This window comes from Boleophthalmus pectinirostris, unplaced genomic scaffold (genome assembly GCF_026225935.1).
Source record: "Boleophthalmus pectinirostris isolate CB_2022bp ecotype Guang Dong unplaced genomic scaffold, ASM2622593v1 HiC_scaffold_18, whole genome shotgun sequence".
NCBI lineage: Eukaryota > Metazoa > Chordata > Actinopteri > Gobiiformes > Gobiidae > Boleophthalmus > Boleophthalmus pectinirostris.
Window position 1 is genome coordinate 29,336,900 of NW_026571133.1, and position 16,948 is coordinate 29,353,847.

General features: G+C 39.8%; 1 protein-coding gene across 1 annotated transcript; it reads right to left on the reverse strand.

Moving 5' to 3' along the window:
- Positions 1–96: 96 nt before the first annotated feature.
- On the reverse strand, positions 97–16,562 carry cplane1 (ciliogenesis and planar polarity effector 1). Its single transcript, XM_055154014.1, is given in 50 exon segments — positions 97–437; positions 551–759; positions 837–955; positions 1,050–1,214; positions 1,293–1,342; positions 1,418–1,607; positions 1,654–1,779; positions 1,856–1,898; positions 1,967–2,056; positions 2,135–2,234; positions 2,343–2,584; positions 2,675–2,894; positions 2,997–3,076; positions 3,138–3,188; positions 3,267–3,410; positions 3,493–3,568; positions 3,658–3,736; positions 3,805–3,839; positions 3,841–4,002; positions 4,082–5,023; positions 5,106–5,334; positions 5,405–5,475; positions 5,545–5,612; positions 5,678–5,778; positions 5,854–6,909; positions 7,060–7,378; positions 7,499–7,610; positions 7,686–7,835; positions 10,513–10,622; positions 10,733–10,874; positions 10,966–11,130; positions 11,212–11,429; positions 11,505–11,641; positions 11,727–11,958; positions 12,032–12,196; positions 12,268–12,444; positions 12,515–12,595; positions 12,671–12,861; positions 12,944–13,704; positions 13,785–13,967; positions 14,117–14,366; positions 14,449–14,631; positions 14,720–14,823; positions 14,930–15,086; positions 15,148–15,251; positions 15,337–15,569; positions 15,653–15,772; positions 15,854–15,989; positions 16,066–16,228; positions 16,390–16,562. Coding segments are annotated over 49 exon segments (9,318 nt in total). The 5' UTR covers positions 16,147–16,228; positions 16,390–16,562; the 3' UTR covers positions 97–278.
- Between the last annotated feature and the right edge of the window lie 386 nt (positions 16,563–16,948).

A 16,948-nucleotide genomic window follows, 5' to 3' on the forward strand; every position in this document is an offset into this window, starting at 1 on the left:
TAGGTACATTCAGCAGAGCTATTTCATGCGAAATTGTGAAACATGTTTTTGTATAAAAGTCTAATTTATTTATAGAACTCATAGTGTCATGGCTAAATAAAAATATCGAACATGTCCAAAAGCCCCAAAATAGCACAAGAATAATAAAAAATAATTTGTATTGAAAGATAAATTAATTCTTATTGATTGCATTGCATACACAAATGTGATCAACATATATATCTGAAGTGATTTCACATTTAGGCATAAGTGATGCTTACAAAATTTACTAAAGATATTTAGGTTTCTTCTGCCACCATCCTCTCAATTGCAGCCCAGTCAATTTTACTGACGTTGCTGCTTCCAGTTTCAGAAAGATTATCCAGCCAGTCCCACTGTGTGTCACCACCTATGGAATTGTCCTGCTCCTCTTGTCTATACTCCAGCCCAGGTACATTCTAAAAGAATCACAGAGACAGGTAATATGACATAAATGTAAATCATTGTCTATACATTTTTATACTTGTATCAAATAAATCCCAAATATTTTACTCAAATGAATAAGTCTTACAAGGTGAGACGCATCTCTCTCTGTATATATTTTGAATGTCCCGTGAGGGTTTTCAGTTTTATTTGGATGGTCTCTTTTGAAAGCAGTTGACCTGGAAGGACTTCTACTTTTTATTTTGTCATTTCCTGCATTTAACTTGGAAGATCTTGGGTGTGTCAACATTCCACGCCGAGTCACCTGGGAAAGACGGTCCCTGGGCAAAGATGTCACTAATAGAATACAAGCAATTCATAAAATTAGTATTACACATTAATTAATAAAAATGTGAAAATAATAGTCTTTATACCTGGTCTATCTAGACCAAGTCGTTTGTGGTATTCATCTGAAAGAATGTCTTTTATTCCAGTTAAGCGAGAATGAGTGTTTTCAGATGGACACTTATTCCTGACTGACGCGTTATAGACCCTAGGGGAAAAAAGAATATTAACTTGACACCATATAGCACTTAAAATGTGCTATATTTTAAGTGCTATTTTACAACTGTCTAAATCCCCATTACCTGTAAGTATTACCAAAGGGTAAGGCAAAGGATGGGCTGCCCGCTGCCCTTTGCCTGAATGCCCCTGCAGTATCTGAAAAGAAGTGTATTCTTGGAGGACTGGCAGAAAGATCATTGGCCAAGTTACAAGCCTCCAATGTCCTCTGATTAAAGTGGTCCAATACACTATAAAGCAAAATGTGAATAGTCATTCACATGACCTATCATCATGAAAATTAATTCCCTAAACAGTACAGGACATACCGAATAGGTTCCCATTTAGATTTCATATTTGCAGTTTTAGTCACACATTTCTATAAGAAAGAAAATTAATGCTTTGTGAAGTACATTCTGATAACAAAAATATAAATAAAAAATCAACAACTTACAACTTTGGTGGGGGAGGAAAAAGGTCTGTGTTCCATCTCCCTCAAGTTTTGCCGGTGTTTTTGATAAACAACAAGTCTCTCCCGCTGCTTTTTTCTCATCCATATCCTTAGCTCTCTTTTTTCATCTTGGGGCATCAACCCTTTTTTTGACATTATCCCTTTTTGCTCCAGATCCAGCCTACTAAAAAGACTTTTATTTACCAAACATACAAAGCAGCTTAAAACTTGCACATTACCTCTTATATTTTGTACTTGAGGTGTCCAAGTCAGTTGGTGATAGAAACCCTTCTCTGACCAACTGGTCTAAGATTTCAGCTGTATCAGATAACCCAGTCTCCTCTAGAGTTTCATCTGTCAAACTACTAGACAAAGTCACATACATAGAATACAGGTTTAAAGTGATTTAAAGTGACTGAACAACTACAAAAGACTTCTTACATGTTGGATATCTCAGACAGTTCAGCTAAGTCATATTTTCTCCCTGTAAAACACCATGCATGAGTAACACAGTGAGGGTTTATATTTTATTTCTGAGAGATGCATCTTTACCTGGTGGAGTGTGGATGTTAGTAGAGCCAGCTATTTGAGGCTGAAATGAATCACTCAGTTCTGCTGAAGTAGCATGTTGTGGTGTCCGCACTGTTTGAGAGTAAGGTAAACTTGCATTTACACAAGAAACACAAAAATATAATCTCATTTTATGATGTTAACAGTTACTTTCAAGCGGGGAATATAGTCGCACAGTTTTCTTTACTCCTATGCTTGCCTTCTTCTCAGAGCTCGGGACTGGGGAGAGCTTTTCTATAGTGTTCTCCAACTATAAGGAAGAAAGCCAAACATACAAGCGATTAGTCACTTTTGTTTACAACAGTGACTCTGAAAATGTCGAACTGTTTTCAGTCTGTTTTAAAAATAGAATTGTCACCATTCTAGACTTAGAAAAGTCTGTTTCTAGGGAGTCTGCAATGCGCTGCAAAGCGGTCAGCTGTGAGTCCAGGTGGGACATCTTAGAGGAGAACCAGACTGTGGGTTTTTGGGCCATGAGTGGCTGAGTCTTTATGGCTCTGATTATTTTTGCTTTAGATTCACAACTTTCTACAGCAAAATCTTCTTGATCAACCTCCAGCACAAAAGGACTGTGTAAAACAGATTCTTTATTGTCGACTGCTGTGATGAAAAGAAAGATAATCAATTAATGCATAGTAACAAATGTTACAGAAATTATCCAGTGATTTGATTTAAAGGAAAGTCTGAGACCTGGCACAGAGGTTTGCCCTTGAAATGTTTCATATATTGCTTCATGGGAACTTTGAGGTTTGGTATCATTTCTAAGAACTCTGGTTGCCATAACATGAAGTCCAGCTGTGGTGGCTTCAGCGCAGGCAGAAAAATGATTGTTATGACACAGCGGCAAATCTTGGTGCAGGGATTTGTCTTCAAGATCCACCACACTGACAAACTGATGGCTATCTTGGGTCTATAGCGTAATAAAAGTATAAATAAAGCAAATGTAACGTAATTTTTCTCAAATACATTAAAATTTACAAACTATTTAAAACTATTTATGTAGTCATCTTACAAGATGTCTTTCTTCTGTTAGCTGTAGATGATCTTGAAAAGTACATTTGTTGTGGGTCTGGTCCTCTCTAAAAACAGGTGCTTAAAAGGAAAACAAAATATCAAAATAAAGAAACTTAACCCTAAACAAATATACAATTACTTTCTGTTCTGATGTCAGTAGAAACAGCTTTATCAAGATGAAGAGAACGGTCTTAAATATATAAATAAATAAATAAATAAAGTTCAGAAAAAAAACACCTACAGTAATATTGGAAGACAAGTAAATTACCTAAATAATCCTGTTCACCTGGGTCTGTGTTGGTAGATGCATCATGGCATTCTGGAGGTCTCTTACATGTAGATGCAAAGGCATGGAGCTCAGCAGCAGTGGCAAAGGCCTTCTCCAATAAACCCTCCCCTCTGAGAAGAGGGCCTCGAATCATCACAGTATTGTACCATGTTATCATAGGCTCAGATTATGAATGTGTAGCTCTCTAAATAAGCTATGCAATTACCTGATGGCATGGCACAGCCTGGTTCAGAGATAGCCTCCTCAGAAGCATGATTTTCAGTTGGAAAATCATATGTTGTCTAAATAATCAAAAAGGCATGATATAATTAGATATTTGGTGGTAGTTTGGAATTGACAGATGAATTCTGAAAAATGTGTTATTGTAAACCTCTTGTGGAATTATCGAGTCTTTTGGATGAAATGTTATCTCTCTTGCTGCCTGTTCCAGTTTCTCTCTTCTTTTCTGCCTATGAATAAAAAAAAAGTGAGACAGCACAAGAGAAGCACAATATTTATACAAAATAAACATAATTACCTCTTATTGGAGTTGTGGAAAATGGTGGATTTTATTGGAGTTGTGGAAAATGGTGGATTTGTTTGGGTCATTCGTAGGCTTCATTGCTCTCAGCAGATGAACCTGAGCATTATCATTTTGCTGCTTACCCAATGCACTCCTATGCTTGTCTGGTATGAGCCGTGCTAATTGTGATGAAGAGGTTTGCAGTGGTAGCATCTTGCAAAGACAAAGACCCACATGAGAAAGAAGGCAACTTAAATGCATTCATTAAAAAAAACAAAAAACATTCCTTTACCATTTTAGGCTGAGGTTCTGTTTGAAGAAGCTTTATTCTTGGGGTTTCTCCTATTGGTATAGCATGTGCAGTGTGCAGCCCTGAAAATGTGTTTGTTGGCAGTTTGGGGAATGTTATGTTGCTGCTTGAAACAGGCTGGACACGTAAAAGCCTAAGTCCTTGTGGGGTTGAAGCTGAACAAACAGGTAAATCCTGAGGAATTGGTGGAACCTCTTTTGGTCGTGTCTGATTTGAATTAGAATTCACAGGGACATGCTGATGTTGAGCCTCAACTGTAAAATGTATGTTTTTTGCATATTTGCATTTTTGCATCGTTGTTAGGTCATTATATTTGAACACAGATGAACTACATTCATTATGTGGATAATTCCGTAGAGACTGAGGTCCTTGCTGTGAGACATGGGCTGGCAACTTTGGCGGGCGGAGCTGAAGCAACTTTAGCCCTAAGAGAAGGGGAGCGGGGTCACTCTGCAAGCTGCAGCTAGAGGGTGGTAAAACAGGGGTTTTGGGGACAGTTTGTTTAATTTCAGCTGTGGTCAAAAGGCCCTCAGAGCATGGGATTAGATTGTTTCTTGAGTTTCTTACAGGTGACCCGGCTTGAACTGAAAGTGGAGTCATGTCTTTACCACCAGACAGCACTGGTCGATGAGAAAAAGCACTAGAAGGTGCTGTTTGGAGATTCATGTTAACGCCTGTGGAGACTGGCTGAATATCCATGTACACAGGGACTTGAGTAAACTGTTCAGGTGATGGGCTTGGCTGACTATGAGTCTCTGTGGGAGGGGGGGCAGATGGTGGAGGCATGGCATTATGCACATTTAACAATGGCACATTTACATTCAAGTTTAAATCAGACTGAACCAAAGAGGCATTCTGCTGGGCAAGTTGTAAATTAGAAAATGACGCTCCCAGGACTTCCATCAGGCTCATGTAGTTAATATTCTGAGATTATAAAAAGAGAAGTCACTCTAACTTTAAATGAAATACAGTGAATCAGTCTCAAACTGTGACATTCAGTTCCTACCTGAACCAATTTGTACAGATCTTCACCTAAACGCTGTCTCATCTCTGAGGTCTCAGTTGCAAGATCAGGGACACACGACACTAAAGGGGGGACAGCTGAGGAGGGCTGTGTGCGAGGATCTGGACCTTGGCTTGAAGACTGGACCTTTGAACCACCATCTTGAACCACACTCTCTTCTTTGTCTGTTGAACATATTTGAAGGTTTGTGTGGGGAGAGGACACTGGTTCCCTGAAAAAATTGCATACACAATATATAATCTGCCATATGTATTATTTTAAGAGCACTTGATTTTACTTACAAAGTGACAGAATGTGACAGAGGTTGGGGATTTTCAAGGTCTGCAAGCTTCAAACTCTGTAAAAAGAGAGTCTGTATTTATTTTAGAAACTAACATTAGTTACAGTGCGGGACAATATTTACAAATTCAAGTATACTCACTGTTCCTGGAGTACAGATTTCACTTGAAATGGAGGAATGCTTCCAGTCATTGTAGTGAGTGTCCCTGTCTGTTATAGAGACACAAATAAATATGATGATACATTAACAGTTACTTTAGGTTGCTATAACATACCTTCCTCTTGCAATGCAACATTTGCACCCTCAGGAGAATGTGAAGATGATGAACTTATGAGTGTGCTTGGGTGCAGCTGATCTTCACATCCACATGAACCACTAGACAGAAACAAATGTTGATTAAAAACTAAATCACACTTATAGGGAATAAATATTGGGCAAACTAAAACGTACATAGATGATGCCTTTATATTTGAATCAAGAACTGTGGTTGGCATATTAGTCGACAGAGAAAGGCTTGTATCCACTCTCCTCTCCTTTTCCACCTTTCGATCTGTTGGAAGCTCTAGCACAGGGGCCACTATCCACTGTGTGTTTGGTATTTGCATATGGGTTCTGTAGAAGTCCATCCCAAGCACAGCAGTGTATCTGTGTTGCATCAAGCACAGCGAGGTAAGGACTGCGGGTGCAGAGGCTTTGATGCGAATGACCACTCCTTCATCAGCTGTTTCTCCACCCTCACCTCCCTTCTTTCTCTTCTTACCATGCTGCCCCAGAAGCAGCCTGCTATCTGCCCAGCGCATCATCCACACCAGCAGCCTGCCCAGCTCTGGAAACTGAGCTTCAAATTCTGCATTAAGGCTCTGCATCACCTCCACGGCAGGAGCCACAGAGCAAAACCTCAGGTTCTCAGATGCCTGTGTCTGAAAAAAACCTCTAACAGGGCTGGTTTTAATACTTCCTTGTGAACAGTCATGCAGTTGGTTTTGATGACTAAGCAAACCTTTATGTAAGCCTGTTGTATGCTGAAGAAAACCAGTAGAAGAGGCATGTTTTGGGGAGAGGGAAGACTCACTTGATACAGCTGAGGTCGTAGCTGCTGTATCTTGAGTCATTGGCCTAAAGCAAGAACCAGCTCTAAAAATGTGAGTCCCTTGGTTGTTTTTTGCATCTCTTTGACGTCGATGCATAGTTGTTAAAACATCAAAAGCTAGAGAATGCAACTCCTTTTCTCTCAGTTTGTGAGAGAAGTCTTTCAGCAATGGAAGTTCATTAGAAGTGTCAGCAGTGTCCTTTTCTAAAAGATAACTTAGGAAAAGCTCTAGGAAGTTCAGATACTCTGCATCTTCAAGCTCAAACTCCCATGATCCCACTAAGGGGAGGGAAGGCTGGTTTATTGATGAATGTTGCTCATCTTTGGCTTCACCTGATGGACCCTCTTCTGTAATGACATTCTTCACCTTCTTTGAAGTCTTATCTCTCCTGTCACGTATTTTAGACTTTTTGGTTCTGAAGTGGAAAAGATTAAAACAAAACAACAAAAAAACAATAACTGAAAATGTGAGTGAGATGAATTCAAACAATTGAGCTATAAAGAAACACCATTTGCTTTGAAAGGTCAACCAAAAAAATATATTGTAGTATGGTGTAGCTTCTTACCTAAACTTTGTCTTTGTGGTGTGTGGGTTAGGGGACACTGGTGTCTCAGACATGTTTTCTACTGTGTCTACATCACTTTGCAGAGGGAGCAGCCCACAGTCTGTTAAGGTGCTTGTGCTCAGACTTGTCCCCAGAGACAGTTGCTTTAACCTGGCCATCCCATGTTTGCTTCGACCTTCTTCCTCTTCAATTTCTTTTTCCCATAAATGTAACTCAAGAGGGGCCAGGTGCCGTCGCAACCGACCAAAGTGTTTTTTCCTTAGCCTGAGTTTGTCTTGAATGAGAACCATCATGATCTCCCCTGTTTCCTTTCCAGTACCTACAATTCATATGCTTTTAGTTTATATGCTACGAAAACTGGAATATATAATTTACATTCCAGTTTTGGTTGCATAGTGGTGGTTCCACAGAAGATGTTAATATTAACAGTTGTGATTACCAATGACATTACACTGCCTTAAAGTCTGCATTATGGTGTTGTACTTTTCTCTCAGTGGGACTCTAATGGATTCTTCTTCCTCTGGGAAAGACAGCACCAGAGTGTCTGCCACCTATGAGTAAAAAGAGTGAGAAACAAAGGAAACCCACTTAAATGATTGCATTATCTAACAAATGAGACACTCTACCAATAAAACAGGAGGCAGTTCAGACAATAGACTGAGTATAATATCTTGAACAATTTCTTCACAGTTTAGAAACCGAGAAAAAGGTAGAAACCGTTGGGCCCACTGAAGAGCATCAACACAAGGAGATCTCATTTCTGAATCCTCTTGGGTCTAGAAAAAAATAATTAACTGAGTATTCATAGACAAGATTACACTATTTGTACTAGGGCCCGACCGATCAGCCGATATGGGCACCAGGAAACATATCGGCGATTGACCTAAATCTTGCCAATATGGACCGATATTTCACATGGGCATGTTATACCTCGTAAAGCTTAGACTCTCCACATTATATTAATTTAATCCAATTTACAGACAGCTAAATGTCCTAATACGTGACTCCGCATCAGTATTTATCTGCGGACTAATTTGTCTGTGACCATACTGTCCCTGAACACACCCTCAGAGTCAAGTCACTCACATGCGCTTATTTACACCCACAGACATAGATCCAAACACTGAGATAATATTCTTTTTACGGACAATCGGTTTGAGTCTGGATTAAAAGGACATTTATTAATGCTGACTTGTGATGTGAGGAGGAGCCTGTGTGAGTGGTGAGTATTGGAAATGTGTCGACTTTGAAGCTGGTTTGGTTATTTCTCATTGGTTAGTGATTAGCTGCTGTAGCTCCCACACATAAACAGGCTGTTTTCTCTTCTGTTGGCCTATTGTAAAGTGACTATATTGGCCATATATATGCTACTGGATCTGCATTGATATGTAAATGAGGTATAAACAGAGGTGTGAATGATGACATTTACGCATATAAGTAATTACCACAGTGCAAACACATTAACAGCTAAAGGCTAATAACAGTAGTTTACTTTCTTTACTAGCTAGCAGTGATGGGTCGGGCACGAACGAAACGGCTCTTAGAGCCGGCTCTTTGAAGTGAACGTCAGGAGCCTGCTCCTTATTGGGAGCTGTGCTTTCTCTTTCTCTCACTTTTTTTCTCTTCATGCCACATGCAGACTCTGAAAACGAAACTTTCAGAAATATGCACATGCATAGGATAGAAAAACGTGCATTTTTGGCTGTAGTTCAGCATAAAATTAATAAACCAGGACTAATCTTGAGCCCGAGAGAGGGAGAGAGATAAAGTCTCGACACTCAGTCCTGGTTCAGTTCTGGTTTAGTCCTGTTTTACACATGGTTTAGATCTAGGGTGACCAATCGTCCATTTTTCCCCGGACATGTCCGTATTTTGCGTCATGTCCTGGGCGTTCGGGGTTTTTTTTTATAAAGTGATGCAAATGTCCGGGTTTTCAGTACCGCTCATTAAACTGAGCGTCTCTCGTAGCGTCTGTGACTCAGAAGGAGCGAGCAGACACAAACAGTCGGTCAGTCTGCAACAGACCGAAGCACAAATGCCCATTTAACAATGACTTGTACAAAAAATTCTCCGTTTTCCATCCCGGTCGGGACAAGTGGGAGGCCATGTGCACAGGTTGTGAGGTGAGAGTACAGTGATCCCTCATTTATCGTGGGGGTTACATTCTAAAAATAACTCGCGATAGGTGAAATCCGCGAAGTAGTCAACTTTATATTTTACAATTATTCTATCTGTGTTAAGGCTGTAAAACCCCTCAGCACACACTTTATACTCTTTTCTCAGACAGGACAGGTGCAACCCTTTTTACTTCCTTCTTAAAACTTATTGCTGCTGTCGTCGTTGTGTTATTTTCCTCCTTCTTTATGTAACAAACTGAAGATTAATTTATTCCATAATGGAGCCTACAGCGCAGAGTCCCGCACGGGTCCATTTTTGGAGACCCACAGTACACCGCACCTGCGCAGTACAACAACGCAACCGCGCAGTACAGGACCACACCTGCCCGTTAACCCAAGATTATATCAAAGTTTTGCGCTGCCTACGCCACGGACTGAACCAAGACTAAACCAGGACTAACCCAGGACTGATTCCAGGACTGAAGAGGAGGACTAATCCACGACTGAACTAGGACTAATACAGGATTAAACCAGGACTAAACCAGAACTGAAACAGGACTCACCGTCAGGACGGGCTTGGAGGTGACCACAGGAGAAAGGACTGGCTCAGCTCCGTACCTCATGGAGTTAAACGCGGCAGTTGCCCAATCGCGCTTTGCGGACAAACTGCTCGGCGTTTTCTCTCTTAAGTAAGTTAAGTAAATATGGTTATCCTATTTAGATCTGTTTTAATCCGGGTTTGGTCCTTTTTCAGTCCTGGTGTAGACCTGGTTCAGTTCTGGTTTAGTCCTGCTTTAGATCTGCTGTAGACTTGCTTTAGATCTGCTTTAGACCTGCTTTAGGCCTGGTTTAGACCTGGTTCAGTACTGGTTCAGTACTGTTTTAGTCCTGCTTTAGACCTGGTTTAGACCTGGTTCAGTTCTGGTTTAGTCCTGCTTGCAACAATCAATCTGAAGAGCCGCCTGGGAACCGAAAGAGCTGGCTGCTTTTAGTGAGCTGAGCCAAAAGAGCCGGTTCTCTAAAATGAACTGGAATACCCATCACTACTTGCTAGAATGTGATGCAAAAATGCCATTAGGCCGACCTACTGTCTGTAAATATGACGTAAAGAAGCTGAATAACAATAAATGTTGCCTAAATAAACCCAATTTTAAATCCACCAGAGTCAAAGTTTTTTAAACAAATCAAGATTACAGTGAATTTTTACATCACCAAATATATCGGTGATTATATCGGCTATCGGCAGCTCCAACTCCCATTTTATCGGTATCACATCGGACGCAACAAAATCCATATCGGTTGGGCCCTAGTTTGTACATAACTGGAAATGCAAAACCTGGTCATCTCTTGCTTGCTGTCGATCAGCCTGATACTTTCTGCAAGATAAGGAGAGCTTATCCCTGATGTGAAGCATCCAGCACAGACCACACAATTCCCTGAAACAGACTGAGAGAGTACAACATGAACATGAACAAAAATCTGATTTAAAGGGTATAAATCTACACAAAATATAAATACTAATAACTACAGTAATAGAAATCCAAAAGAGATTTTACTTATTGTCTGAATTGTTCCAGGGTCGATGTTCTTTTTAGGTCCCCATCTAAAGTACCCACTCCTGTTGATGAACTTCAAAAGACCATCTGGAAAGGATTTTTCTTCTTGAATAGCACTGGGATAGGAATATTTCTTCCTCATCTGAAAATAATGTGGTATATGATCATTTGGAATTCTAAAAATGTTAAAGTAATGCTTTTGGAAAGGTTTAACAAAATAGCTTGTGAAATGCCTTGTATAAAACGTGTCTGGCACGCCGCAGCTGGTTGAGGTACCACTGAGCGGCAGGATAACAGCAATTTGCAGATCTCAGAAGTAAGAGTAATTTCTGGACGACTTTCGATATTCTATGGCGAGAGGCGACTTCTGTTTGACACCCCATTATGCCCACTAGGTCCTAAAGACAAAGTCAGCAATAAATAGTTTCAACTTAAAGGTTTATTTGAAATAAATGAACTATTCATACACCATTTTGTACCTGAGTGTTTAGGGAGGGCTGGGGACAATAGAGAGGTGGAGATGGAAGATACAAAGCTGTAGGCACCATGGCAGTCAAACATGAACACAAGTCTTTGGCTTTGTTCAGAAGGGAGGACAAAGGAGAAGACACAGCATCCACCCCTGCTATGGTTGAGGCCTTCAGAATGTCCTTTATGGAAACTTGCAACAGACTCCAGTCTTCTTCGTCAACAGGGTCTAATTAGGAATATAAATAAAAAGTTTAATTAAAGGAAATCTGAAAGCAAAATCCAACTACCAATAAGAGCAGACCTGAGAAAGTTTGGTTTGCATCGGTTTCCCTTTGTTCCTTTGAGTTTCCATTGCCTCCTAAAAGACAGTCGAGCTCAGCTTGAAGAATGTTTGCTGGTTCTAAATCCTTTGGAAGACAAAGCTCTCTTCTGTTAAAACTGTCACAAACATACAAATACACATAAATTACAGAAAATTCCCTAAATGCAGAACTTTAGAACACAATGTGCTTTTTACACTAACCCAGTGAAATCAAAGTGCTGCTTGCAGTAACATGAATATGCCTGGCTCAGAGAAACTGCTGCTTTCCAATCCCCCAGATGGTAAGCCAACCACACAGACTCTGGAAGTAACCCCCCTAGCAACAGCAGGTCCTGTGCATACTCCACTGTCCAGATTTCTGAGAGCTGTTGCTGTCTGACCGCCTTTGCTACCTCTTCGTGGCACAGCGGGACCAAGCGCCCAATGCAAGAGGCTGAAAGTGTTAAAATGTTCAATAAATGAAAAACTTAGGTATAAATGAAAAGCAAGTATTTATTTTTACACACCATGAGGCATATGTATTGGTGGAAGGACATCCACATTGTGGGGTGGTAGTATGTAAAGGGTCTTGTTGCTGAAATAGGAAGCCATGAATCTCCCCAGAGTTTGAACCACTGCATAAGCTGCATCTGTACTAAGATCCTTTGAAAGCCACAAACACTGAAAGGATTCTGTAATAAAATTCAGTAGAGTTCATACACATTTGTTTGTACATCTTTGACTAACTGAAATTAGATCTAACCTTTTTTGGTAGTGATGCCGTCTCTGCTCCCGTCTTCCTGGTGCTTATTTGTTTGCAGTATTAGACAGGCCATGTGGTCTCCCAACTCCTGTGCTTGTTTAAGATGGTACTGAGAGAGTAGACTGTACAAAAGTGCCAAACAAAGACGTTTTTCCTGAAACACAGTTGATTTACCACCTAAAAAAAGAGATAGTAGTACTTAAACAATGCATATTTTAGGCTCATGTAGCATTACAAAATTAACTACTTTTTTTGCTTGTCTTCAAAAGTTGTGAGAACCAAACTTCTGAACTTTCTGTGTAATAGCCAGAAAGAAAAAGATGCTCCCCTACAATAAAATATCAACAGATATAAAAAGTGGTAAACATATTTAGTAACAGTCCAAAATGAATCAGCAACAAACCTGTATATTTTAGTAGCCTGTTGGACTCTTCCAGCTGCTTCCCAGAAGTTTGTAACACTGTCTGAATCTTACACATTATGACCACCAACTGTTGTTTTTCCATTTCCCAGTTGTCACCACCTTTAAAATGTTCCAATTCCTCCATGTACTTTTGGGTGATTGTGTAAATCCACGTCCAGATACTGCGCAACCTACTCAAAAGGAAAATGAGTAATTAAATACATTTTTCTAATAAATGTTAAACCAATCTTCAAAAACACAAAATGCCCTTGCCTTCTGGAGGGCATAACAAGACCAGGTAGTGGACGATGCAATAGGTCTGTCTCCTCTCTTGTTTCAGTTTGCAGCACTGGCACACTGTGTAAATCTGAGGGCCAGAGCTCAAGTGGCTGAGAAGATTCTTTTCCATCAGAAGACCAGATACTTCTCTGCTGTAGCGAGAATGTTTGATCAAGAGACTGGGAAAACATTTGGATTATTTGGAGTGCTGTAGATAAATTGTAAGATGATATTTCACAGTTACAACGCTGGTATGATTCCGTGTATGGGGTCAGCACTAGTTGAACCAGATTTCTACAAAGTTCTACCATTATCCCAACCAATAGTGGTCCTTGTGAGTTTGCTCTATCCCAGGGAGTAAAATGGAGAAGCTTCTTGAGAAAGTTCAACATATAAGCAGGATCATTTTCTGAATGCATCAAGGAGTTAGGTATTAACTGTAACAGTGCTGCAAAGCGAACAGTACACTTCATGGCATGTTTCAATAGAGAAGATTTGGATTCACCAAAGGTCCCCAAAGACACACCAAAGGCCCAGGCAGTTAACAGCTTACTTTCCATCTTTTCCAAGTCACAAGAAGTTATTTTCTTTCCAACAGTGGACCCTTGCTCAGAATCTGAATCTCGAAACTGTTCATAATGTGTATTTAAGGCATGAAGGGTATCAAACATTGAGGCAAATTCCAACCGACCACCCTCCTCAACATGGGAACCAACTGGAACGCCATCCATGTCAGAATCATCTTCAAAGAATGTCTGGGAAAATATTGTTGTCAAGATGGTAATTAAAATGTATTTTTACTTTGATAAAAGTTATCTTCTACTTTTTCACTAACCTGCACTGTTTCTAGAATCTCATGGGAGGTTCCCATTGTTCCTTGATCTTGCAAAAAGAAGGGCAATGTGGATCCATCTGCAGAAGTTATCATGGTATTAGGCCTGTAGTTTGGAGCTAAGTCCAGAAGGTTTTTTTCCACATTCAGAGCTGAAACCGCATCCAACCACACCTTCATATGGTTCTGCAACAGCAATAATTGGAAGTATTAAAAGGAATCAAAGGAAGCCTTGCAGGTACACAATAAAGCAACAAATTGAGGCAACAAATTGAGGCAATTGGAATCTGAGAAAGAAGAATTTTAAATTTATGTTTAACATAAGCTTAAAAGACCTGTGAATTTTGCAGTAACTGAGTGGCCTTCTCAAGCTCTGTAGCAGTGTCCTTCAGTATAGTTTTCAACAGCAGAGCAGGTGAAATCTTGTCAAGCACTCTTACAACTGTTGCCATGTAGCCATCAGATACAATAAAGTAAAAAAGCTGTGGGTGCCAAGTCACCGAGTACCGTTGCCTCATCACATCTCGCACAGACAAACTTGAGCTGGACAAAGATGCCTCTCCTTTGCCTGTGGTTGATGGAGGCCTGTAAAAAAGCCATATAATAAAATAGAAACAAATAAAACAAAATCCTATCAATGTTTGTTAAAAGAAATTCTAATCTTTACCTGTAAGTTACTAATGGGTGCAATGGAAGGAAATGCGCAGGTCCAAAATCAATGTTGCAACCAGAGGTTGATAAAGTCAAAATCCCTCCAAGGCGTGCCAATATTAAAAGCGAACCTCTTTTCAAAACGCAAGCCAGAAGCAGACCATCAGCAGACCAGCTTACACATCCTACCCAGTATGACCTAAATAAACATACATAATGTTGAAGAACATCATATACATCCATGATACATGGCATTCTTAATATATACTGCATTTGTCATTGTATACCTTATATATTTTGATGGAATAGCAATTTTCTTACTTCCACAACCTCCAAGGCTTCGTGACACAGACACAAAATTAACAATGTTGACAAAAAGGACTTGTGTAGCCTAAACAAACAAAACATTTTTTAATCTAAAAGATACACTGAAAGCCGATCACATAAAAGTAAAAAGTAAATAAAATATGCTTTTCAGATAAATAAAAAAAATGAACCTGTGGCTGTCTCTGGTTTAAAACAACAGCTAGGATTTGGCCATCAGGTGAAAGAACTGACACTAAGGCACCTCTGGACTTCACAGGTTGGCAGGGAGGTTTGAGACTTGACATCGGGAATGTTGTGGTGGCCCATTTTATACTGTAATTCACTGGACTGAAAAAAACATGTTATTAGAAAAAAAGAAAGAAAGAAAGAATGAAAGAACGATACATACCAAATTTTCTCCTGATTCTCACCCCACATAATTTTGAGACAAGATATGACTAGTTTGTTTCCAGATGTAAACACAAAGGTGGATAAACCTACATCACCCAAAGCCTGTAAGTAGTAATGATATAAAAAGTATTAGGGTAAAAAAAGGAACAATACAACGTTGTTATAACTGTATTCTTTCCATACAAACCTCTGTTTTAATAAATAGTGTGTGCACACAGGCTTCTTTGTCTTGTGAAGTTGGCAGCATTGTGTCATTAGAGGACTGTATTTGGGTCCAGTTTCCTTTTACTGTGCAATCTCGGACACCTATCATATCTCTGACATCTGTACACTGCCAGAGGAAAATGTGCCCTGTTACACCTACAAGCAACACACGCATGCCATCTCCTGAAACCTGGACAGACAGTCTCGAGGCACTTCCTATGACAAACAAAAGATACAAATTACTAATTTTTTAAATGCAACAAAAGCAAAGTGAACTCAGATTAAGGATACAAGCAAACCTTCGGCACTAGATATGAAATCAACAATTTCAGGCACAGTTGTTGTAGTTTTTAAAAGGTCTTTATCCCTATTCCACATAAATATCTTCCCAGTTTTTAGGAGTCCACAAAGCCACATACCTGAAACAGAACAAGCAATGTATATCATATGATTGATATGATGAGCGTTGAGTCTGATAATGTTCCTGCTAACACACAAACCATTGCTTGCTGAACCCATTGTCACTACATTGTTGAGCAGTGGCTGGAGTTTAGGAGTTCTTTTCTTGGTGCGCCCAGAAACCATGTTAATCTCACTTATCCGTTTATCATCTAATAGGAACACAGTCTCCTTTTCCTGAACCAAAACACATGGCTCGTTTGTATGGTGTCTGCAATAACGCAATAAAACAGTCAGCGTTGCATGGTTTTACCTGTCCGAGCCAACAGAATCTGGGCCATGGTTTTTTGCGTTTGATGCTCGAAGACAAAACGACCTCCAGCTTCAGCTCCATTTTTCCACAACAGCATGCGTTTTCCTATTAGATTTTTTACTGAAGTGATTTAACGTAACCGAAATCCATTGTTTACACTAACCTAGAGAAAGAAATACGTAATAAAACAAATAAGTTAGCCTAAACAAAAGAAATCGCATAAAAATAACAAACGGTTATAAACATACATATTTATATACCAATCATGTAGTTTAACTTAAATAAAAAATCCTACCATTTTGCGTTTAGCATGAGCTAGCTTACCTAGCCAGTCTTGTAAAAAGACACACACTCTGGCTGTTGAAAATTGCGAATTGGTTATCTACGGGTCGCTGAACTGAAATCTGTGGAAAACTGTCGTAAAATAATTGCTTTTCGAGTTTTATCTTGCCTATTTAGAACATGTTTCAAAAATCCCTCCGTGTCAGTAGCACATTTTTCCCACAATCCTTCAGGAGGAAGCCTCGGTCCGTTGCCGTAGGAACAGAGGAGGAGGTGACGGGGCGTGTGATCATAACACAACCAAACGTTACTCAAAATCATATTTTCATTTAGCTAGAAAGTACAAGTCTTGCTGGCAAAGGGCAACAGAGCTAAAATGTTGCTTTTTGTGTATTTGTTTAATGAATAGATTTTCTTGTACATGTAGCCCTTGTTAGAAAGTAGATAGCGTTCAAAAACTAGACTTGTTGGCCTATGCCTATGTTGATTTTGTAGCCTTCCAATTACCCGCATACAGTCTGCAAGCAGAGTGGCTCCTGTTCACTGAATACTCAGTTGGAAGCGCAAAACCAGCAGAGGGCAGCAGAGCTATTCTTCTATA